Consider the following 25264-nt stretch of genomic DNA (forward strand, 5'->3'; position numbering starts at 1 on the left):
GCAGAAGAGGTAGTTTCATGAGGTAAACCTTCTAAAACTTCAAGGAGGAAATCGATCCAGCCTCCCCTCATTTCCTACTCTCAAAAAAGGCTCTGCATTACTGGCTTTGGATTTTTCAGAGAGTTTTACATAATTTTTTGTAATGATTAGTTCTAAACGTGGTACAGAAATTGGAAATAAAGTGCAGATTCATTTCCAGTCTTGCTTTGTTTTTTTCTTACTGTCTGACTGGGAAGCTGAAGGACCCACATAAACCTGTTGGTTTTTTTTCTTGTGCTGAAAACAAACAAAGAAAGTGACTAATTAGAATAAATACTACAGCAACATAAAATAGCAGACTTCCATGGCCATGCTGTAATTCCCATTTCTCCATTCCAAAGTCCCACATACTCCAAATGATCCAGGGTAAACCCAAATATTATCTTTTGCATCACTGCTGATCCCAAACGACACAGAATGTTCTTGGATTTCAGCAAGATTTAATACTCATCTCCCAGCCTTTTGTATGACCTCCCTAAAGTCTAGAAATGCCTTCAGAAGTCAGCATAAAAGATTGGAGACAACATGCGGCAGTGTTATGTCCAATACAAACCCCCAAGGTTGAAGGGGTATAAGTCTGGAGAATATGTCTCATGGTTTATGAAAATGTATTATATCCCTAAATCTCTCTAAATAGCCTCTTACACCAACGTGGCAAGATAATTAGTGTACAGCTGCAGCCCTAAAAATACAGACTGGAAACAACAAGTTATTTTGCCTTGCAGCAGTATGTAAAAGCCTAGAGAGAAGCTAGCTGCCAGCTTCAGTTTAGCAGCTTGAACTGAAGGCACCATATAACACCAGAGAGAAAAAGCCAAGCCATGGATGTTCTGTACACCAAGGAATTTCCTTAAGACCATAAGTTAACAAAGCAATGTGTGAATATATACTACCCAGCCAGAGTGAGTGAGCAGTGAGGGAAGAAAGGGAAAAATGACAGATGAACCATGAGATGGAGAAAAGGTTCCAGACAGCAGTGACCTGGTTGGGACTGCTGGGAAGGCAGTGATGCTAATCATAAAAGGATGTTTGAGCCCAGGGAGCCAATACACTTGCATTCGCTCTTAGGACCTGGTAATGCATGCCTACTTACAAATGCAATTGCAGAAAAAAACCCATGGAGGCAGTGAGTAAAAGAAAATGTAAGAGACACGCTGTTAATGCAAACAGCAATGGGAGGCAGACCCATATAAGAGTTTGTTACTACATTTACCAAAAATAAATACATATTAGCTACAGCCAGCAAGCAAAGGCCTTTATCCTACAGATCCTTATGAATTCACTTTTGAGGGACTACTCACATGCTTAAATTTAAGCATATGCATAAATGTTTGCAGGATCAGGGCCAACGTGATGGAGTAGCATATACTGGGAACTGCAGGAGATTTTTGTCAAAACCCTAAGAATGTATTGCCAGACAGTGCGGGGTAGGTGAAAAGCAAGCAAGCAATAGTACTTCAGAAATGCATGGGAACACATCAGCAACCGACAGACTCAGATACCACGTCATCTGTACAGCGTAAGCTCATGAAATTTGCCCTCTCCCTCAATGGGGAGAGGAAATGTACAACAGCTTTTTGCCCCAAGTTATGACTCCCACACTTACCGGTTTTAGACAAGGCAAAAATAAATCTATTAACAACAAAAGATAGACTTTAAGTGATTATAAGGGATCGCAAACAGATCAAAGTAGGTTACCTAGCAAATAAACAAAAACACAATCTAAGCTTAATATACTAAAGAGATTGGATATGAGTAGCAAATTCACACCCTAAAGGATGATTTAAGCTGCTGCAGGTTCTTAAGGGGCCAGCTGCACTTGCTTTCAGCTTAAAACCCCAGGTATTCCCTTCACAGGCTAAAAATCCCTCTAGCCTGGATCCAGCCTTCCTCCCCACCCCCCTGCAGTCTTTGCTCCTCAAGTCTTTCCCCACCCAAAGGAGACTCTTGGAGTCAGTGAAGAACCACGATGATGTCACTCCCCTGCCTTAAATAGCTTTTGCATAGGGCAGGAACCCTTTGTCTCCAAGCTTGGTTCCCACGCCCAGTCAGTGGAAAAACACTGGTATTCCAAGATGGAGTCCAGCACCAGCTGATCTTGTCACATGCCCCAGTAGAGTCATAGCAACCATGACTTGGAGGCTATTTGTAGCATCCTCAGGAAGGCTCCTCGGTGGGAGATTAGCTTCTTCTAAGGTCTATTGTTTTCTCTAATGGCCCAACCATCTCGACTGAGTGCATTCTGGCTGGTGGGCGTTCCTCAGGTGTAAACATATTTGTAATACAGATACACAGTCAATATTCCTAACTCCAGATACAAAAATAATACATACATACAAATAAGATAATCAGATTCAGTAAATCATAACCTTTTCAATGATACCTCACATGCCTTATATTGCATAAAATACATCATAATTATACCATACTCGTATAATAATGTTACTATGAAGAATATGGGGTGTTGTGTCACACTGGGATTGTGCCTGTGTCTCTGGCTGCTCATGGACTGGACAACCGTGGGCACCATTTTGTTTTCATGAATACCTCGCACTCTAGTGCTCCAGTCTGTGGGGTGGGTTTTCAAGGTCTCTGTTATTACTAGCCAGGACACTGTATAGCTCCCCAAGTATAAGTAGCGTGGGTATTGTTTTGAGAGAAAAATCCATTCATAAATGTGTATGAATCCTAACCCAAAATGAAGGTTCAAGTGTGAAAGTGCTTTGAGTCAGACATACCCTAGTCTGATTAAATGGGACCCTGCGCAGGTGTCTGCGGAAGGCTGGAGATGGTGATAAGCTAAGAAATGCAGTAAATGCGGGGAGGGGAAGGGGTTGCAAATGGATCTTGAGGAGCTAGGAGAATATGTTAGACCTAATGTTACCTATAAATTGGTTTGTTAGGACATTTGGGGAAAACTCTAGACATAGGGATGATGCTCCCAGGAAGCTTTGGTCTCTGCCTTACAGGGGAGGTATATGATTTATCCTCTCCCCTCCCTTCAGTTTATACCATGAGACCACCCCAGTTCTGCTGCCAAGGAAGCCACCAGGGTTATGAAAGCAGAGGTGCGGGTTGTCCCCAGGAGCGGAAGTGATGCAGACAGCCGTATGTGGTCCCTCTGCACTGGGATAATGATCACCCTTAATCGTTACATGTTTATCAGCCTCTCCAGCCCCTGCATTGCTTTTGCTGCTTCTCTGTAAATTCCCTTCAGTTTGTTGTGGTGCAGAGCTGGAGCAGTGTGCTAGGTGTGGTCACAGCAAGGCCACAGAGAGCGTAACTGTCATCTCCCTGCTGGGAGCAGCCTGTGTGCCCCAGGCTGGCAGTACCACTTAGTGGCGAGTGTCCAGGGCCGCTTGCCTAGCAGCTACAGTTCACGGTAGCGTCACCCAACGGTGAGAGTCCAGGACTGCTCTGCCTCGGGGTATTGTCCCAATGAGTGGGGGCGGGACCCAGGCCCACCCTACTCCACCAGGTTTTGACCCAGGGTGCTACAAAGCAGTAGGCCATATACATGGCATAGGGTCTGGTATCCTTACTCATGCTCCGTGGGTCACTTCCTACCCCTGTTTCCTGTATATCCATTGATGCCACGGCTCGGTCTTGGGATCACACCTGGCTCCCTCACGGTTCGTCTCTGGAGCCCCTTTCCCTGGCGATAGCGAGTCATCGCCCTTGGCTCTTGTAGTTGGTAGGTTTCTGGCAATTTGGCTAAGAGGCTTGGTCCCGGCAGCTTGGCGTCTCAGCGACGTCTCAGCAGGAGGCTGCTGCACCCAACTGCCCTCCTCGATCCGCCCAGACTGAGCTGAGCTGCTCCCTTTTGAACGCTCCTGCTACTGGGAGCATGCCCAGCAGAGGTGAGGGGCGTGGCTTCCTTCATCCAGAGCAGCTCCTTAACCCTCGCCTCACCAGTGTGGGGTTGATACACCCTGTCACACTCCCTGCTCTGTGACAGGTTGTGTGTCTGCACAAGGAGCCCAGATTGCACTGGCCTCTTTAGTAGCCATATCACATTGCCAGTTCATGTCTAACCTGCACTTCGCTATCTTCTCTAGGCCCCTTTCAGCATTGCTGCTTCCCAGATATCTCCCTCGCATGGTGTCCGATTGCCTTCACTTTCACTTTTCCAAACAACATTTCTGTTTTGTTGCTTTCAGCCCACAGTTCTGATTGGTCAAGGGTCCTGAGTCTACTCTCACACTGTTGCTAATGCCATTGGCCTCAGTGGACTTTCTCCATGTTTATGCTGGTGTGAGAGCCGAATCAAGTCTTTGTCCTCACTGGTGTTTGCAAACTTTCCAAGTGTACTATCACTTACTCCCTCTTCCAGAACCGGGTAAAGCTATTAAAGGAGGCTGGTCCTAACAGTGAACCCACCCAAGGCAGACACCTCCTCCAAGTAACATATGATTTTATTTTTTATCATTATCATTCTCGTAAATCAATCAGTTATTAGTCAGTTTTCAGTCCAGATGCTACTGTTTCTATCTGAGCCAATGTGAATTCATTTTTCACTAAGGATTTTGTGAGATGCTGTTATCTAAAGTCAAATTAGATTACATCCATTCATGGCTTACTCATATGTGGAAGTGTTTGCAATATCAGGGGCTCATGTTTGTCTTACTTTTCATAGTCCTGTGCTTCCTATTATTCATTTTTCCATTATCTCACCAAATGTTTGTTGATTTTTTTTACCTCTCCCATTATTTTACCCAGACCTTCATGCATGTATAGTGGTCAGTCGGTGCAGATCCATTTGCAGGAGAGGAGCTTAGTGTGTTAGGCACTGTGAGCCATACGGAGGAAGGAAGGCTTATCCCAGGGAATTTATAGTCTAAGGACCTGATCCTGCAATACTGCCTGTGGAAGCAGACCGCCTTGCCTGTGTAGAGCTCCATTGAAGTCAGTAGAGCTGCATGCAGGTCCCAGGCTCTGCATGTGTATTACAAAGTTGGAGCCTAAAATGGACCCACTCTTCTTTCCTTTTCTGAAAATCAGTATGACATTTGCTTATTCCAGTACCTCTCCAACTACCCATGATTTTTCAAAAATAATTGTCAGTGGTCCAGCAAACTCAATAGATGGTGGTTCCCTTTGTATATCATCCGGACCGACTGATTCATACATGTTCACATTGTTCAGGTATTCCCTTACCAGCTCTTTAACAATAGTTATTTTTTCAGGGTCTTCCTTCTTTACCAGTTGTTCACACTTCTTACCTCTATTTGTCCTATTGATGGCAAATGCAAACATTTCTTTGCCATATGCTCACAGCTTGAAGAAAGTTATTAAGCCTTGTGGTTGAAAACTAAGAAATGGCAATTATGTATCACTGATAACAAGCTTCTTTTGTAGGTTAAAAAGATTTTGATTTACCTGCATTTGTTTGAATGAGTCTGTCCTGGAGCTTTTGTTTTTGTGGAGGATTTGGGTCAGATTTCTGAAGGAGCTTTTTTTAAATGGGCGCTTCTGTTGAAATGACACAAATTCCTACATTCAGAGGTGAAAACATTGGAAAGAATGTATTTATCAGACATCGGCTCCTCATTAAAACACTGTTAACATTTTGTACCAATATTTTGCAAGGCCTCTTACACAATATCATGCCTCATGAATGAATCCATTCTCTTGCTGTGATTGCCACATTATTATTCTGGAGAGGATCTGATCTTGCAAATACTTACTACTACTTTGGTGTATACTGTGAAGCCCTGTGTTCAGCAGTGCTTGTAAGGATTTTGGAAGCCAAGACAATAAATATTTTAGGGACAATATATTGTGAGGAGTTCCTGATCCATGATTGGGGCTCTTAGGCACAACGGTAATGCAAATAAAGAGTAATAATAATAATATGATGGGTAGGAAGACCCCAAACTAGATGGATGGATGTTATACAATGGGATCTGATTTGCTGTGGATTTTCCAAGGAACTTTTTCAAGACAGACTGGAATGGAGAAGGACTCAAAGAGCCAACCCCATATAGATGGGACTAAGGCTAGAAGAAGATGGTGATGATGAGAGGTCAGTCTCTTTAGAGAGATGAACCACTGTGCCGTTGCTCAACTTACATCTCATCTTCCAGAGTGGCAATACCCTTAGAGGTATTGAAAGAGTTGGTTCAGTTGGAAGCTAGTTTCTCCGACAGTTGCAGCTAGATGATGATTATTGTTATTTTAGTTACCTGTCACGCACCAACAATAGGGTTGGCCTTGTACATGACATAAATATCAATATAATCTCTGCCCCAAAGTTTATAGTTTGGAAGACCAACATAATGAGATGGTCGCCATCTTGTCCAACACACCGAGAATTGAACTGGGGACCTCCAGAGCTAAAAAGCATAATTTGTTACAGCTTGAGCGAATGTGCCCCTGGCTCTATATACGCTCTGTAAAGGCACAGAGGGGGACCTGTAACACACACTCACCAGTGGGTTACAGTAGCAAAATGAGAGACACTGGGGATTAAAATGGTAAAAAGAGACATACAGGCCCACATTTGAACTCCATAGAGATGCATGAGGTCTAATTCAGCACAGTATTTGGACTCCAGCATGAATTATATATGTTTAGTGTTCCCTGATGTTCTTATCAGCTCCAAACATATATCTTAGTAACCATGCCCTCTTCTCTGTGTAATTGCCTTTGCCTAGTCATTTGCACAAGATGAGTCAGTGTAATATGCTGTTTCTTCACAGCTGCTGTAGAAAACGAAATAGTAAACTGATGTAAAACATGTTTTTGATCAGCTACTATGGTAGCAGTGTGGTGAAAACCAAGCTCTCTTGCATACTATGTATGTCATTTCTGTTTTAAAGGAAAAATAATTATAATATTTAATATTAACATGCATGGAAAAACAACAAATTAGATTGAGTTAAGGCTGTATGAAGTCAGGTTGCATAAATGTAACATAACATGTATTTTATATAGGAAAATATAAATATATTAACGTTTTTAGAGGGGAGGAGGACTGCACATTAAGACCCCAATCTTCCAAACCATTAAACATATGCTTAATTTTACCACTCGAGTTTACCGTGAGGCTAAGAAGGAATCACTGGATCTAAGCTAAATGCAATCACACTTCACTCTACAATTTCATTGTTATTCAGTTAGAGTTTATAATTTTCCCTCCAGGTTGGGTTCATGTTGGGGCAATTCACTTTACTTGCAAATAAACAAGAGTAACTGGGCTTTATGGGGAGACTTTAATTTGGGAGGCAAAATCCATTCTGCAACCCCCACACCCCCCAGGCTAGAACGCAAGACTACAATACATGGCTCCTCCCTCCCCTGGAGTCACTACTCCAACCTTTGGGCTGGAATAACAGCTGCAGGTCATCCACACTATCCACACTAGGACCAGGAGAGCCATGTCATCATGAATCCTGTGGCCCCTCCCCCAGCCTGTTTTCAACACAAGTCCGTACCGGGCCAGTGCAAATACTTTCTCCATAACATCCAGGGGCTGCAGAAGACACCCCTTTACGTGGCCACTTGACTGACTCCGCACAGCTGTATCTGGTGCAGAGGGCCTTTGTCTCCAGAATGAATTTCACCCTTGGCTACTAACACCTTTATTCCGTGAAAGGTATTACAGAGATTAGTAAATAGGAGTATAAAGAATGTGACCCAAGTGACTGAACTGTGAAACTAACAATAGCCCAGATCTTGCAAACAGCTACATTGGTGTGGACATTTACACCTGTGCTTTTAAATTAGTAGGCTCTACACCGGCCCTTGCAAAACACTGATACCCATCGTGTGTCTAAGTGTCTGTCCACTCCTGTTGGAATGACAAATACACCCCTGGAATACACTGTAGTGTTGAAGTAGAATTGATATCAAAACAGTATTGCGTTGCAAGGCACTAAAAATGTTGTAATCCATTGTCATCTTATTGGATCAGAGCTTGTCAAGGCAATTTGTGGTAGACTCATTAGCGAAGTGCACAGGCCTCAGCCGACTATCAGATCTGGTCAAACTCAAAGGGCAGTGCTCAGTGATGTGAGACAATGACTGCCTTTGGCCATAGACGCATGTGGGATCTTCTTGTTGGCCCCACGTGTGAAGACTGCCTGCACACTGACCCTGGCCCATTCAAAATCAGTTCAGAAGGGCCCATGAGCACTATGGCAAATCAAAACCTGGGACACACATAGTTGGGTCAGTTATAAGAGACTGGTTTCTGACATCAGCTATGGACCATTCTTCTTGCCACATTGATGTCACTGAGAAATCTGGGCAGGGCAAGTAGGCCCACCATGGGTGCCTCGATGATAGGCATGCTTTTGGTTGATAGAAGAGGTCTTTGTATAGTGGTAGGCTTGGGTTTGGATTGACCTTCTCAGCCATTCTGGCTGTAGCATCCTCATGGGGGTTGTGTGGCGGAATGATGTTGCTTGACATGGGGAGCCACAAGACTAGTGTGGGTCAAATTGTCCCAGTTTTGATGCTCATGGTTGAATATAGTTGTGTGACAACCAACTTGATGTGAGAAGAATGGAGCCAGAATGGAGTACAGTATTCTGCTGCAGAGTAACAGAAGGCTAAACTGGATAATTGGAGAGTTTGAGCAATTACTTCCCATGAAGTGCTGGCCAATTTGCCTAGAAAGTTGTTATGAAACCTCACTTTAGCTGCAGTTTTCCTCAGGTGCTTAAACATGTAAGAGATCTACCTAGGGGTTGCTCTGTGTTAAACTGGGTGGGATTTGTGTTTCAAGCAATGTCCGTTGAGAAAGATATCCAGTTCTTGGGCTGCTCTGGAGTTGTAAAGGTGGAACACACTCAAAACTGTCTTGGTTGTACTTGGTTGTAAATGCCATTGACTACAGAATTCAGCCATCTTAATCAAGTCAAGGCATCTTCAAGTTCTGGGAGTGACGGTGCTTGGTCACCTAAGGCAAATGCCATCTGTGTATGTGAATTTGCAGGACTTGGTAAGAAGAAGGTTGTTTGGGGTAAGAAGAAGTGGCAGCACAGAGCGTTGAGGTAGACCATTGGTTTGTCTTTTCCATGCACTAACTCTGTCTCCTATGCGCACTCCGAAATGTCTATTGCGGAGAAGGTCAATGACTACCCATGCTAGGAGTGCTCTTAACAATTTGACTAAGAGTACCATGTGCCAAACTGCCATATGCTGCTGTTGGGTCCAGAAATATGGCTCAGATCTTCAGGTTTTTCTGAAAACCATTTTCGATTAATGTTGTCAAAGCTAGCACTTGATCTTAGGTGCTCCAACCTCTCAGCCTGCTTGCTTGACTCTGAATATTGAATCCACCTCTAGGGAGATGCACTGAAGAACAAAATGCTCTATTACCATGGGTCTTTCTTGTAATCAGTGCTTTTGAGGGACAGAAATTCTATGTTCTTTTTCAAGGTGGGAGCATTTTCTTCAACTGCACGCAGTTAAAAAGAGTGTTTCAGTAATCCCAGCAGCATTCTCTGTAGCTATAGGGCGTGCACTAAAGACCCAGGCAAATGAGGGGCAAGCAGGCATATTTTGTGTAACACCTTCCTTAAGGAATAAAATTAAGTGCGTGACCAAAGCCCCAAATAGCATCTGATACAACAAAAGTGTCAAACCGAGAGCCACACTGGCTGGAGTCTTGGGGCTGCATTTAATTTGCAGAAAATGGAGCAGATTGCACCCTCCCTTGTCTTTAGTATGTTCATGTCCATTCACAACTAAGTGGAGCATCGCATTGAAATCATAGAGCCATAGGGTTAGAAGGGACCTGAGGGCCATCTAGTCCAACTCCCTGCCAAGATGCAGGATTTGTTGTGTCTAAACCATCCAAGACAGATGGCTATTCAGCCTCCTTTTGAAAACCTCCAGTGAAGGAGCTTCCTTAACCACCCTAGGCAGTCTGTTCAATTGTCCGGCTGTTCTTACAGTTAGGAAGTTTTTCCTGAGATTTAATCTAAATCTGCTATGCTGTAGTTTGAACCTATTTTCTCTTGTCCTGCCTGGCAAGAGAGAACAATTTTTCTCCATCTTTTTTTTATGGCAGCCTTTCAAGTATTTGAAGACTGTTACCATGTCCCCTCTTACTCACCTTTTTTCCCAACTAAACATCCCCAGTTCCTTCAGCCTTCGCTCATATGGCTTGCATTTCATCCCTTTGATCATTTTTGTTGCTCACCTCTGGATCCTTTCCAGTTTCTCTGGATCCTTTCTAATACAGCGGTGATCAGAATTGGACGCAGCACTCCAACTGAGGCCTAACAAGCGCCAAGTAGAGCAGTACTATCACCTCCCGTGACTTACATGCTACACCTCTGTTAATGCAACCTACAATTGCATTTGCTTTTTTTGCAACAGCATCACATTGTTGACTCATGTTGAGGTTGTGATCCACCACAACTCCCAGATCCTTTTCAGCAGTACTTTCAGCAGCAAGCCAGTTATCTCCCATTCTGTATTTGTGCATTTGGTTTTTCTACCCTAAGTGTAGCACCTTTTATTTGTCATTGTTGAATTTCATTTTGTTGTTGATAGCCGAGTTCTCCAATTTATGCAGATCCCTTTGAATTGTAGCTGTATCCTCCAAAGTGTTTGCAACCCCCCTCCCAGCTTTGTGTCATCTGCAGATTTGATCAGTATGCTCTCTATTTGCACATCCAGGTCATTAATAAAGATGTTAAATAACACCGGACCGAAAACACATCCCTGTGGAACCCCACTTGAGACCTCCTTCCAATCTGACATCATTTCATTAATAGTTACTCTTTGTTTGCAGTTGTTTAACCAATTATGTATCCATTTAATGATAGTTCTACCAAGCCTGCATTTCCCCAACTTACTTATAGGAATGTCATGTGGGACTGTCAAACGCCTTGTTAAAGTCCAGTTATATAATATCCACCATATTCCCCCTATCCACCAAACCGGTTACCTTGTCAAAGAAGGAAATCAAGCTGGTTTGGCATGGTTGGTTCTTAGTAAATGCATGATCACTCCCTCATCCTCCAGGTATTTGCAAATTGAATGTTTTATACATTGCTCTAGTAGCTTCCCAGGTATCAAAGTCAGGCTGATTGGTCTGTAGTTCCCCGGCTCCTCCTTTTCCAAAGATGGGTGCTACGTTAGCCCTTCTCCAGTGTTCTGGGACCTCTCCTGTCATCCATGAATTTGCAAATATTATTGCCAATGGCTCTGAAATATCTTCAGCTAATTCCTTCAGCACCTGGGGTGAGTAGCATCAAGCTCTGCTGACTTGAATTCATTCAGATTAGTCAGAAGATCTGACTTGTTCTTTACTTATCCTGATCTGCATCCTTTCCCCTTTACTGTCTATGGTAACTTCGCTAGTCATCTGGTCACATGTTATTTTTTGTGAGAAGAGTGAAGCAAAGTAGGCATTGAGCATCTTCTGTTACCAGCTCACCTTCTCCATTGAGCAGCAGACCCCGCACCATCCTTGATCTTTCTTTTTTGTCCGACATATTTGTAGAGGGGGGGAGGGATAGCTCAGTGGTTTGAGCATTGGCCTGCTAAACCCAGGGTTGTGAATTCAGTCCTTGAGGGGGCCACTTAGGGATCTGGGGCAAAAATTGGTACTGCTAGTGAAGGCAGGGGGCTGGACTCAATGACCTTTCAAGGTCCCTTCCAGTTCTAGGAGATTAGTATATCTCTTCTTATTACCTTTAGAGCCCCTTCCTGTTGTCTCTAAGCTTTCTTGTCAGCTGTAACTTATTCTTTGCCTTCGCTTTCCTGATTTTATCCCTGCACGCTCGCACTATTCCCATGTAAACTTTGTCCTTCCATTTCCTGTATGTATCCCTTTTGGGTTTTAGATACCTAAAAAGCTCCTTGTGCAGCCACATTGGCCATCTGTGGCTCTTCTTATCTTTCCTCTGCGTCAGAATAGCTTGATGATGAGCCTCTAATATTACATCTTCTAGGATCTGCCAGCTCCATTCGGCATTCTGGTACCTGCAGTCTCCCCAGGCCCCATTGCCTTCTCAAATAGGGCTGGTCCCGGGCCACATAATATACAAGGCTTTGTGTATTCTGCAGTAAGCTGGACTGAAACTCTGCAGCAAGACTCCTGACATCGGCTGTGGCAGATTGGAAATGGTGCCCAGGACCCATATTAAAAAATGGAGGGATTTTTTAAAATGAATTAAATCTGAAAATGATTAGTAAAAGTCAGTCCTCAGACTGCAGCACGGAACCTGTTTACACTCGGTTCACATTTTCAAGGTTACCCTCACAACTGTGGGCGCTAGCAACATTTTTTCTGTTTTTTGGGTTGTTTTTTTTTTTTTAATGAAAGCTTGGATTCATGAAGATGAAAGGGTTATGATCGAGCAGACAAGCCCAAATATTTGATTCAGCCTGATTTGACATTTCCCACTTTATCCCTGCCCCCGCAGTAAAGTAATAAAACCGCAGTTTCAACACTGTAAAACCCAACAATAACAATCCCAGTATTGTCAATGAGCATGTCATGCCTTCAGGCCACCCTTCCCGACAGCTATGGGCAGACAGGATGTAGAACGTGGCAGAATTTTTGATCTCTAAGCATAGCAGAGAGCAGGACTTTTGTCAGTTTTAATCTCCCATTGGCTCATGAGAATGAAGCTGGCAGGAGAGAATGGAGGTAGTTGTGCTCATGCAGCCCCTAAAATTTCTCATTTCTTGTTGTTTCAACAACTTTATTGAATTGGTTTTTATTTTCTGTGTGGGCCAGTACCACATTTGTATATCCTTTACTCAGGATTCACAAACATTCTTAGGGGTAAGACCACAAACCAGGATGGCCAAATTTTGCCCACTCAAGGACCCTCCTGTTTTGGCAACATGTAAAGCTTGGTTTGCTTGGGTCGATATAACCTGCAGGGAACGTGTCTGCATCTAAGAAGCGATTCAGTCAGACAGAGAAATTCAGGCACAACAAACTCTACTCTGCTTACTTGTTGTTTTAACCAACCTGCAAAGCTGGCAACAAGATTTCTCTAAAATCAACTCCTATACGTTCAAAGAAACAGACCTAGCAATCGCGCCACCTGGTGGCTAACAGTAATATTGCAAAAACATCATTGAGAGCTTGCTGGGGATACACTTTGGTGGCAGAAAATGGAGCAGTTTGCAGCTGCAGTTTGCAGATGTGACCATCTGGATCAACGTGGAACATTGCATTCTGGGAAGGGTAGGTCCTGATCCAGCAAAAAAATTAAGCATATGCATAATTTTAAGCACATAAATAATCTTGTTGGCTTTGAAGTTACATATGTGCTTAAGTCGTTCGTTGGATCAGAGTCATAAGCTCCTGGGTCCCAGCTTCATATTGAAGACTAATGCAACCCAGCCATAAATAAGTTTTAACTTTTGGGTTTTTTGTAAATATGATGCTAATTAGAGACGTATTCAACTGCAGGACTGCTGCTCCTGCTTAGCAAGGCCATGCCCGCCTGGATTGTTTGGGCTTCCGTTAACCCTTTATTGTCTTCTTTAAATCTGGTCATGGTCCTGAGCTTGCACAGAAGCAAAGGAAGGATTGATGCCTTTATATTGTCATTTCTTGCTATCTGTACAGTAGCCTTCAGTCACTTCCAGCAGCAGAGATGCCACTGCTCTTTTTTCATCTTTTTTTTTTTTGCTGATTCTACTTTCACATGCCTAGAGTCATTTTTTTTACCTTTAGAGCAGAACAATTATTTTTTATTGTTAAATTCTGTTTCTAGTCCCACCCTTTTGTAAAGTTTTTTTTTTTAATTGGTGAAAAATGTACATGTGTCAGCATCGCCCACTTGTATTTTTAAAGTATGATCTACAGCAGAGGAAGAATTAGTCTGTGGTTAAAGTGACATGCAGTCTTGAAAATCATGGGCCACATTCTGCAGTTCTTAGGCAATTTCTGTGGAAGTTTGGCTTGATTTAAATACCACAGGATTAGATAATAGAAACTAGCGATGGAAAACATTTGTTGGACCAAAGTTTCAAATAATGGAGGTGGAGGTCTGCTGCAAAGTGTGCTGCATACAAATTATATCCATGCGCACCTGGTGTTTGCATGATTACTTAGACTTGCCCTCCATAGCACAAGATGCAAGGAAGGCTACATTTGGTGAAGCTGTAGTGGTGGTTGCATTTCACTAAAACAAATACGTTCATGGTTTGTGCAGTACTTTGGTTTGAGCACTGGCCTGCTAAACCCAGGATTGTGAATTCTATCCTTGAGGGGGCCATTTAGGGATCTGGGGTAAAGATCTGTCTGGGGATTAGTCCTGCTTTGAGCAGGGGATTGGACTAGAAAGATGACCTCCTGAGGTCTCTTCCAACCCTGATATTCTCTGTGTTGAATGATGTATTATTTTAAATAAGTGCTGAAAAAAGGATTTATTCATTCTGGTGGCTCCCAGTAGCTTACACTACTCTATTTAAAAAACATGTGTTTTCCTTCTTTAGCTGAAATGTGTAAGTTGATGGAGATAAAAACACCAGCATGGAGGAAAGCGAGTAATCTGTTCCACCAATAGATTCTGAAGAAGGCTGCTTTTAGCCATTCTTTCTGTTAATTAGCTAATTGCAAAATATCAAGATGCTTTGTCTTTGTTGGTAATAATGAGCAACTTTAACCAGTTTGCAGTTTGACTTGATTGCTGTGCTCTGACTCCAGACATTTCAGTGGGAGATTCTGCAATGCTTCTCTGTGCTTTTGCCAGTCAAAGGCACTTACTGCATATCATAACAGTCAGTGGTTACTGCTCTGCAATTTCAATTCCCTGTTCTTGTGGTTTCTATGTCCACATATGTATCTATGCGCAGTCAAGTTAATCTTTCCTGTTTGTTTCATGTTTTCTTGATAGCAAAACATGTTTGCAATATAGAATACCTTGTCAAACATAATGGGTCAGCTTCTGCTCTGATGGCACCAAACAGCCAGAAAACCATCTCAACCGATTGCTTCCCCCGACATGGGGTGATTGCCACACAGCCAAGAGTCAGAACAGTGGCTGCATGCCAGGCTACCTACCAGCACAGGGGCCCTTCCTAAGGGAAAGAGGATGTGGCTGGGCTGGGATGACTGTGTGCTGTGACTGCCTGTATAGCCCCTCGGTGGCCTGGTGTAAGTTAGTGAAGCTTTAGGAAATGTTTCATTATTCCAAATGTTTTCCCCCTTGTGTGGCTGGGCAGGGGCTGCTGATAGTAACAGCCGCTGTGCTCCAGGGACCGTAGGGCCTGCTGGGAAGCTGAACACCCAAAAGGGGTGGGGGGCAGGGAGGAAGAAGCAGGGTCATGGCCTTACTGCCCCCCCAGCTCTGCACTAGCCTGCACAGTGGGGCCATCACATGCAAGGGAACAATCTCTTCCATCTTGGTGGATGGAGCAGACTGCATCTCCCCCATGTGCAAGAAGCAGCACTGTGAGGGTTTGGGCTTCTCTGAAGCACAGTCTCACCAGTGCTTCTCCTAGGAATGTGCAGCTCGGCACTGCCCCCAGGCAGGGCTGTGGTTTAAACCCCACACTGTAGCCCAGAGAGTTAGTACCTCACTCGCCAAACAGTCTCCTTGGTTCCAGTGGAGCTACTTGTGGGTATCCGACGAAGTGGGTATTCACCCACGAAAGCTCATGCTCCCAAACGTCTGTTAGTCTATAAGGTGCCACAGGACTCTTTGCTGCTTTTACTTGAGGGTTAAATGCTGCAGAATCCAGCCTTCAGGAATCAGTTGGGAATACGACGCGAGGAGCCAGCTACTGTGCAGCACCACTAAGAGCCACAAGACCAGGCCCGTATTGAGGTTGTTTACAAACTAAAAGGATTTGTGTGTGAAAAATTATGACAAAATTGACCTTTATGTGTGTCATAAACATACAGCATAAAATCCCTCCTGAGCAGCTGTACTGAGTCTTTACCTGCAAGGGGTTAAGAAGTTCAAATAACCTGTTTGGCACCTGACCAAAAGGACCGATACTTTCAAATCGGTGGAGAGGGGGGCGTTTTGTTTGTGCTCTCTTTGTTGTTCCCTTTCTGGACTGAGAGAGAGACCAGGCAGATAAAACATCTTCTGAAAACATACCTGAAATGATTAGCGTATTGGCCTGCTAAACCCAGGATTGTGAGTTCAATCCTTGAGGGGGCCATTTAGGGATATGGGGCAAAAATCTGTCTGGGGATTGGTCCTGCTTTGAGCAGGGGGTTAGACTAGGTGACCTCCTGAGGTCCCATCCAGCCCTGACATTCTATGATTCTAATCTAAGATTACAAAAATTGTAAGTAAGGCAAGGAAATGCATTAGATTATCTTTTGTTTTAGTTTATGAATTTTCCCTCTGCCAAGAGGTAGTTTTATTCCCTTTTTTTTTTTGTAACTGTGAAACTGAGTCCAGAGGGGGGGTCCTCTGTGTTTTAAATCTTTTTATTACCCTGTAAAGTTACCTTCCATCCTGATTTTGCAGGTGTGATTCTTTTACTTTTTCTTTATAATAAAGTTCTTCTTTTAAGGTAATAATTGGAGATATACCAGTCTCCTAGAGCTGTAAGGGACCTTGAAAGGTCATTGAGTCCAGCCCCCTGCCTTCACTAGCAGGACTAATTTTTGCCCCAGATCCCTAAGTGGCCTCCTCAAGGATTGAACTCACAGCCCCGGGTTTAGCAGACCAATGCTCAAACCACTGAGCTATCCCTCCCCCTGATTGATTTAAGAACCTGATTGATTTTCAGTGTCCTAAAAGCCAAAGGGTTTGGTCTGTGCTCACACTGTAACCAATTGGTTGGTATATTATTCTCAAGCCTCCCCAGGAAAGGGGTGTCAAGAGGCTTGGGGAGATATTTTGGGGGAATAGGGACTCCAAGTGATTCTTTCCTGCAATTTTTGTCTAAATCACTTGGTGGTGGGAGCAATACCATCCAAGGACAAGGAAAGGAATTTGTGCCTTGGGGCAGTTTTTAACCTAAGCTAGTAGAAATAAGCTTAGAGGATCTTTCATGAGGGTCCCAACATCTGTACCCCAGAGTTCAGAAGGGAACCCTGACAATGTGTTTTTGGAGTTTCAGGACAGCTGCACCTGTGTTCCTCCTCCATGGCCCACCAAGGGCACTTGCTTTAGCTTTCCAGCTCCCAGCAGTCACCTCTCCTCTGGGTGGAGACTCACATTTCACTCCCTCCTGGCCAGGGATTTTAAGGCTGCACAGCTCCCTGCTTGACACTGTGATATCCCCAGCAAGCCAAGCTGCCTAAACAGGCCACTGCTTGCACTTTGCTTTCACTCTGAAGGTGATGACCAGTGTATTGCCAACAGCTGTAAGTTACCACCAGCTCCTTTTAAGCAAATACATCGATTCTTAAGATGAAAGCGCTTTAGAAAAAACATTAAATCAAGAAAAGCACCTATACACATGCTAAAAGGCTTACCCCAGAGGTCACCCCAACTCCATCCTAGAACTCTGGTAGGTTTTAGTCCTTCAAATCCCACAACGAGGTTTTTCCCTTGGTTATAAGTTCATCCATCTTTGCTTCAGAACCAAGGCTGGGCAGATCAGCCATTTCTTCATACAGCTCGGGCCTCTTGCCCTTCTGTAACAGGTAATCAGCAGACAATGACCCTTTCTTGAGGGCATAGTGTCAGATGACTCGGTTTTTGCATTAACTGCTCCCTATGGATTTCCCAGGAAATCCACTTAACACTTATTGTCCCAAAAATCCATACTGGTCTGGCACAGTCTCAGTATTATCTAGACAGTATAGTCTGTCCCATCTGCCCCCACAGAAGTTGCATACAGTCCCAGCCCACAATAATACATAAACTGAAGACAATAAGGTCTTTCAAGGAGATTGCAGTAAATGGTCTGATCTGTCACTCATGTTTGTTGACCGTAGCAACATGCTTTACTAAAACCCCTGCACCAACTAGTGATGTGGGGAGTGCATGTTCCACTTGCAGACCTGCACCTCGAAGACTGCATTTAATTACCACAAGTCCAGTAAAAGGGCTCCAAAGCTGGGCCATTTGGCTAGCAAACAAATGCCTGGAGGCACTACTGTGCTAAGCTTGTTTAGAAAGAAAGCAGTTGTTATTCATTAAGCAGATGAAAGCAACAGAAGTAAAGGAGAGGAAACTGGAAATCTGAAACCACCTGCTTTATTTTAGGGGTAATTGAAATGAATGTTTATGATGAGATCGATGCACAGATCAGATTCACACACAGGGTGGCTCAAGATCCAGCGCACCATCTGTTTTGCTTCAGAAAAAAAAACAAATCCCACCAATCTGATTGCAGGTTACACCAGGCACTTTAAATTCGGTCTGTTTCCTTCCAGAAGCAAAACGAAGCAGCAGTTAGGCGGTGTAGTAGATAGATGTCCCAGTCATTCGCTATGTTTCTGTGACTGTAGCACACTGTCTTAGCCTGGGTGCATTTATCTCTTTTGTTCCTGGTTTGAGCTACTCAGGGGTTCCCCCCCACCCTTGCTTTGATCTTGCTGGCACAGAGGGAAATATCAGATCCAAATGTTAGTGGATTTAATCAAAACATCCTGGAGGATGGCAGTGATTTGGGGCTGAGCTCAGCAGCAGGGAGCTGGCAACATGGCTGCTGGCCTCCTCAGTATCCCTTTATGGAAAATAGTAGTCGTTTTCAGGGAGCGCTGAGGTTATTCGGTTAGTTAAATAATAGGCATTTATTCTTCATCGGTCAATCAAAAGTAGCCCCACATGTTTCTCTTTTGTATGGTAGGTCAGGCAGGTTTTCCCCTAATAGTCTCACGTGGGAAGACTGCACAGAGGTTTATCAAACAGAAAAAGAACAGAGAACCTTCTGTATTACTGGGTTCTGCTCGCCCTAAACTCAATGGAGATTTTGCCTTTGAGTTCAACAGTAACAGGATGGGGTCCTGTATAACACTAAGGACATGCCTGTATAAAAGACCCATGGCATGGCCATGGCTGACTCTGGTCAGCTGACTCAGGTCGCAGGGCTCGGGCTGTGTGGCTGTAAAATTGCACTGTAGACGTTCAGGCTTGGGCCAGCGCCTGGGCTCTGAGACCTTCTCCCCTTGCGCAGTCTCAGAGCTCGGGCGCCAACCCAAGCTCAGACGTCTACCCTGCAGTTCTGTAGTCCTGCAACCTGCGCCTTGCGAGCCCGTCACCTGAGCTGGGCTCTGAAACTCGGTACTGCAGGTTTTTTATCACAGTGTAGACATACCGTTAGAGATTGACTCCACCCCCGTAGGTATTTAGAGATTTTAATCTGAAGGGTGTGGGTCACAGCCCTGTCAGTGAAGGTAGGAAGTGTCTGGCCCTCGGCAACACAGTGGGAGGTTGGAGTGTACATGTAATGCAGTGGGAGCTTCACAAGCCCATCCTGGAGCTGTCCAGTGCAGATTTATGTTTAATAACTTTCGGAAAGATTATGGTGTGCACAATTTTCTAAAGCAGTGAAAAGCACTTTGACGACTTCCTAAGATGACACAAAGGCAGTGGGGTGGTCAGTCAATGGATGAACTTACTGAGGAATAGAGAACAAGTGAGCAGCAAGACAGAGAGAGAACTCAACTCCTCCCTTTCCCATACCTCCTTGGTGCTACTCACAGCTGGCAACAGAAGCTGCCAGGGAATGTGGCAAGTGGTCTGACTACACTGCAGACAGTGTTCGGGAGAGGATCCTTACTCCTGCAGAGTCCAGAACATCATCTGTTATAACATCCCATACCCTAGTCTCAGGGTCATGTGAATATCCTTCCTTGGGGCTCTGTGTAAGAAATGTTCCTCCTGATCAGCATTCCACACTGAGCATGTCTTCACTCCTCAGTATCAGTCTTCACTCTTCAGATGATTTGCAGTTGTTAGTTTCATTCCATGAGGAACTCCGCTGGCACTGAACACCACATCTTCCTACAATGCATCCATGGCTGGACCTCAAATTTAACATGGAGGTGTAGCCTGCAGAGACTGCCTCTGTGATCCCATGTGCAGTGATCCCTTTAGCCGCATTGTCTGGCCCATTCTGGACCTAGTTTCTCTCCTGGTCATACTGAAGATGAGGGTGACTGCAGTATGACCCATTTAGGGTGACCAGATAGCAAGTGTGAAAAATCGGGATGGGGGGTAACAGAAGCCTATATAAGAAAAAGACCCAATAATTGGGACTGTCTCTATAAGATCAGGACATCTGGTCACCTTAGACCCATTCCTGCAAATTGGGTGCATCCCCCAGGCTCCTGGAAAACTATCATCTTAGACCTTGTTGCTATGAAGTTTAGACACTTCTAGCTTTAAGTAGCATAACATTTGTTGCAGTCTGAAAGCCATGGAAACCCTGACTTGCTACCAATCTGCATTTGTGAGTGAGTGGCAGGGTCTGAATGTTTCCCTCCACATTCTTTTTCCTGCAGTTACAGTCAGGTACCTGTATTTAAAATAGGAATTAACCAGGAAATAAAATGATTGGTGGGTGCTCATTTAAAACATGAATTTCAGTGAAAACTGGGGCTCAGGTAACATCCTGGACAACCTTCCCTCCATCTGTTTCTGGTACTGAAGAATAGCCGCAAAGCTCTTGCCTGTGGCCATACTGAGTTCAGCTAAGGACTTGCTACTAGACTGAACCCTCAGTCACTCTTTGCTCTTCCTTTATATGAGTTTAGATAAGATCCCTAACACTTACATTAGCGTAGATACAATTTTGAAAAGTTTTCATGAAATGTCTTAGAAAGACAGGTTCCTTGTTGGCTCAGAAACCAGATCATCAGCTGATGTAACGTGGCACCACTGAGCTGAAGTCAGTGGAGCTACTCTGATTTACATCAGCTGAGGGGCTGGCCCTAGTTCTCTATTGAAAGTTGCCATCTGTCTGCTTGGTGACCTGTGTGATATGAGCTTGGTGGTCTCTGTCCAGTTCTTGGGAGATAAGCGCATACCTCACAACCCCGCCCCCAGCACAAGGAGCACTCCTTGGTAGCCTTGTTGGTAGCCTCAGCAGAGACCAGGGACCAAATGGGCATGGAGATGAAGTTATCATTCCCAGTGCAGGTGAGCAGGAAGAGGGTTGAGAGGAAGGCTGGTCTGGTGGTTAGGGTGCTAGCTTAGAACTCAGGAGACCTATGTGCAAGTCCCTCCGTTGCCATAGATTTCCTGTGTGACCTCAGGCAAGTCAGTCAGTCTGGTCCTCATCTGTAAAATGGGGATAATGGTGCTTCTTTAGCTCACAGGGGTGTTGTGGGGATAAATACATTAAAGATTGAGAGGCCTTCAGATACTGTGGTTGTGGGGGCCAGATAAGTATCATAGGTAGATACGTGGTAGTGCAGGGTTCCCCCAACGTACCTGTTCTGTGGCTAAATGGAGGAATTGGCGCTTCAAGTTTGCCACTGAGGTGCTTCGCAGACACATACACTTGTTATAAAATATAAACTCATTAAAATAAACAAGCCCCAAGCACAGAACGGGACCTCCAGGAAGTCGTGAAATCTCCAATCACACCTTTGTGGTTTGTCTGGCTTCTGAGATTGGCTGGAACATGGTAACAGTCCTGTGTCCCTTTCTATCCCACAGATTGATGAACTCCCTGAGGGAGCTGTGAAGCCTCCAGCAAATAAGTACCCTATCTTCTTTTTTGGGACTCATGAAACGTAAGTGAATGAACACGGTGGTTTGTTTGGAAATGTGTGGGCCTGAATCTCCTTTCACTCAAACTGTTCTTATTCCTGTGTCTCTCCATTGACATTAATGGAGTAAATCTTGATTGAAACCAGTGTAAGACTAGAAGTAGATACTGTGGGCCTGAATCTGGCTCTGGTAGTGTAAAGGAGCCTTAATGTGGGTGTGATTGTGAATGCCACCCTACAGGGCCAGGGTGGTTCATCGGGGACTGCATGTCAGTGGGAATCAGGGCCCATGTTTCTTGCATGTACACATTTTGACATGACTATGTTAATGGCTCACCAGGAGCCAGATCTATGCTAAAAGTACATTATACTTGAGCTAACCAAGATGAATGTATTATATTCAAACACCTTTTTGGGCTCAGTCCGATCCCATTGAAACTGGTACCAAAACTCCCATTGACTTCACTGGGGTCAGAATTTGTCCCTTCAGCAATAAAGAGGGGTTTAGAAAGTGTTTTTTCTTAATTGAAATTTGAGTGTCTCTAATTTTTAGCTCAAGTTAATATTAATTTGGGGGGAGTAACTGACTCAAAGTCAGTGAAAGAGCAAGGATTTTCTCTTTACTATGGGCCAGATTTTCAAAGGTATTTAGGCACCTGGTGGGATTTTCAAAAGCCCATCAGCACCTAAAACCCATTGAAATCAGTGGGACCTTAGGCACCTAGATGCATTTGAAAATCCTATGAGGTACCTAAATACTTTTAATAATCTGGCCTTGTAAGCTTGTATTTCTGCATAAACATAGAACAGGGCAGGGTGAGAAGATTGGTGGCGGGCAAATGGAAAAAGAGCTAAGCTGAATCAGGAGTCTCACGCTATTTCCACTTAGTGCTTAAAATAAATATTCTTCTGTGTTGCAGGGTGGAGGAAGGTGGAACAGAAGGGATGGTGGAAGAACTGAGCTGGGTGGGGCGGCGGAAATGGGTGGGAGTAAAGAGTCTCTAAATAGTTAATTATCGCATCTTAGAATAATAATATTAATTAGACGTTGCTTACTGTTAACTCTGCAGTGGCTTAATTTTGGGCTAATGACCTCATTTGCCTCAGAGTTATTATTAGCCTGTGATCTGATTTTTACCTCAGGAACAGAAATGCATTCTGCAGTTATCTCCATATTTTATAAAGAATAACTAATAATAAACTGCAGAGTGCGTCTCGTTAGCTCTGTTACAGCAGAGCAGTGAAAACTATCCTCCTCCATGAAGGATACTGCAAAGATCTCAAACCCAGGTTGGGATGATTTTTATTTTTTACGTTTTGTGTAAAAACAGAACTAAAATTTCCATCTGTTGTGTCTTGTTATATTTAGTTGTAAGTGTTTGTGGGCAGGAACCACCTTTTTGTTCACAATGGGGTTCCTAAGATGATAATAAATACTACAGCCATTACGGCCACATAACAAAGGGGTAGGTTTTGGCTCATGGGTTCTAGCATTTCTCCATGCACTTAAATTTTTTATACAGTATTATTTTTAGTCTGTTCCCGATTTGCAGCATTCTCAGCAGTAATTAATATAATACATGAGACTAAGTAATAGCTGTTTTTAAAGATGCACAGCATGATTTCAAAACATCAAAAGTTGAGGAATTCAGATTCACAGCACTAACACAAAATCAGCCAGAGTATAACGATTTAATGCAATCAGGGCCGGCTCCAGGCACCAGATGAGAAAGCATGTGCCTGGGGTGGTACATTGTAAGGGGCGGCATTCCAGCCAATCTTGGGACAGCACATTCTGGCCTCCCTACCGTGGTTCTTTTTTTCGTTTTTTTCCCTTTGGCAGCCCGGTCTGCAGCTCCGGAACCCCCGGCCGGCTCCCCACGCTCCGCCAGTCCCAGCCCAGCTGGGCCACGGACCCCGAACCCGGGGGCAGAAACTAGTGATCCCCGCTGCTCCCCATGCCTCTGGGCTCCCCGGGACACGCCACTTCCCGCCGCCTGCACCAGCCCCCGCCTGCCACACCGCTCTGAGCACGGCCCAGCCGAGCCGCCTTTAAAGGAGCGGCTGAGCCAGCACCTCCTGCAGCCCCTGGGGGCGCCGCCTGCCCGGCGAGGAGAAGCATCCCAAGGCCAGAGGGGGAGTCCCTCTCGCCCGGCTGCGAGCGGGCTGCAGCGCCACTTTTCACCTCCCTGTGAGCCGCCTTGACCGCCCTCCACACGCTCCTTGAGGCTGCCTTTCTTTTCTTTTCTTTTTTCTTTTTTCTTTTTCCCTTCGGCAGTCCGGCAGGCAGTAGGGTTTTCTGTTTTTTTCCCCCTTCGGCAGTCCGGCCACCCTTTTTTTTTTTTTTGCTTGGGGCGGCAAAGCTAGAGCCGTCCCTGAATGCGATGAACATAAGAATAGGAATCACATCTGCAACATGTGTTTAACTTGCAGGAAAAAAATCCTAACAATATTTTTTGAATGTCAACTTTGTTAAAATGCAGTGCATTCCTGGGGCCCAAAGACCTCTTCCCATATAAAGAATATAAAGATAAATTTGGGAAGTCGAACAAACGAAAAGGATTTAACGAAGGACTGTGGGAAATAGAAAACAACCCTGGAGTCAAGTTTACTGGATACCAGGTAAATGACAGCTTCCCTTCCATTCCTCCTTATCTTACTTATATTCCTGTTGAGGGTCTTATCCGTGTAACTACTGGGTAGCTGGTGCTAGAAGGCCGTGGTTTGGATAGTATTGAAGGGTTTCTGAGCTGGTGATGGGAATGTAACTGTATAACAGAAAGAGAAGCATGATCTCGTACTCTGTGACAAATGGGATCTTAATTATACAGCACAGCTCCTTGGTCTATGCAGTAGTCTGGAAAATTCTGCAGCAGGTATAGGTGAATTCAAAAGTAGAGTGTGTTTATTGAATTCTATGTAAACATGAATATTTGGTGCCCAGTTCCTTTTGTTGTTTATTTTTATAGCACTGTGCTGCCCTCTAACTTGACAATGGGCTGAGGATTTTTGCATTGACAATGTATAACAGCATTATAGAAATTTGGGGAGGGGAAAAGGCAGAGCAAGAGGTTTTGATAGGAGCAGTGACTGCATTTAACAGTTGTCCCCATCATATGTTCTTCTTCGAGTGATTTGCTCATGTGTATTCCACAATAGGGGTGTGTGCTCACCACGTGCACCAGTGTCGGAAGTTTTTCCCCTAACAGTTCCCATAGGGGAGTTCCCCTAACAACCCCTGGAGTGGTGCCTCCATGGCGCTGCGCTCTCCCCCTACCCTCAGTTCCTTCTTGCTGCCAGTGAAGGTGCTTCAGAACTGCTCTGCTCCAGCTTTGCTGTAGCTTGTCCCCAGAACTCTTGTTTGTTCAGCGTATGTGACCTGTAGTTAGTACTCGATTAGTTTTAATTTAGTTCAGTTGTGCGCCCGGGCCGGGGCATGCCCCGTGCACCGGGTTTAAAGTCATGTGACACTTGTAGGCACCCGATGCCAGTGAGTGATCCGCACGCAGACTGTCTACGCAGTTTGGGTGAAACTCATCTCAGCGATCGCTGTAAGACTTGCAGTCGTTTAAACCTCGGACCAAGAGAGAGAGAGACATTAGGCCCTGGGCTATCCTCATGGAGTTGGCATTGACCCCGCTCCGAGTCGGCACCGGGCACTGC

The 25264-nt window shown here is 44.5% G+C and overlaps 1 protein-coding gene across 2 annotated transcripts in view; it reads left to right on the plus strand.

Annotated features, from left to right (window-relative positions):
• The window catches only part of HDGFL3 (HDGF like 3), a 48648-nt gene that overhangs the window by 11526 nt on the left and 11858 nt on the right, over positions 1-25264 (plus strand). For both annotated transcript variants that reach the window (XM_039490073.1, XM_039490074.1), the window contains exons 2-3: positions 21549-21625; positions 24085-24223. In XM_039490073.1, the coding sequence (XP_039346007.1) occupies positions 21549-21625; positions 24085-24223 (216 nt within the window). The remainder of the gene's footprint in view (positions 1-21548; positions 21626-24084; positions 24224-25264) is intronic.

The sequence above is a fragment of the Mauremys reevesii genome, linkage group 10 (genome assembly GCF_016161935.1).
Source record: "Mauremys reevesii isolate NIE-2019 linkage group 10, ASM1616193v1, whole genome shotgun sequence".
Lineage (NCBI taxonomy): Eukaryota > Metazoa > Chordata > Testudines > Geoemydidae > Mauremys > Mauremys reevesii.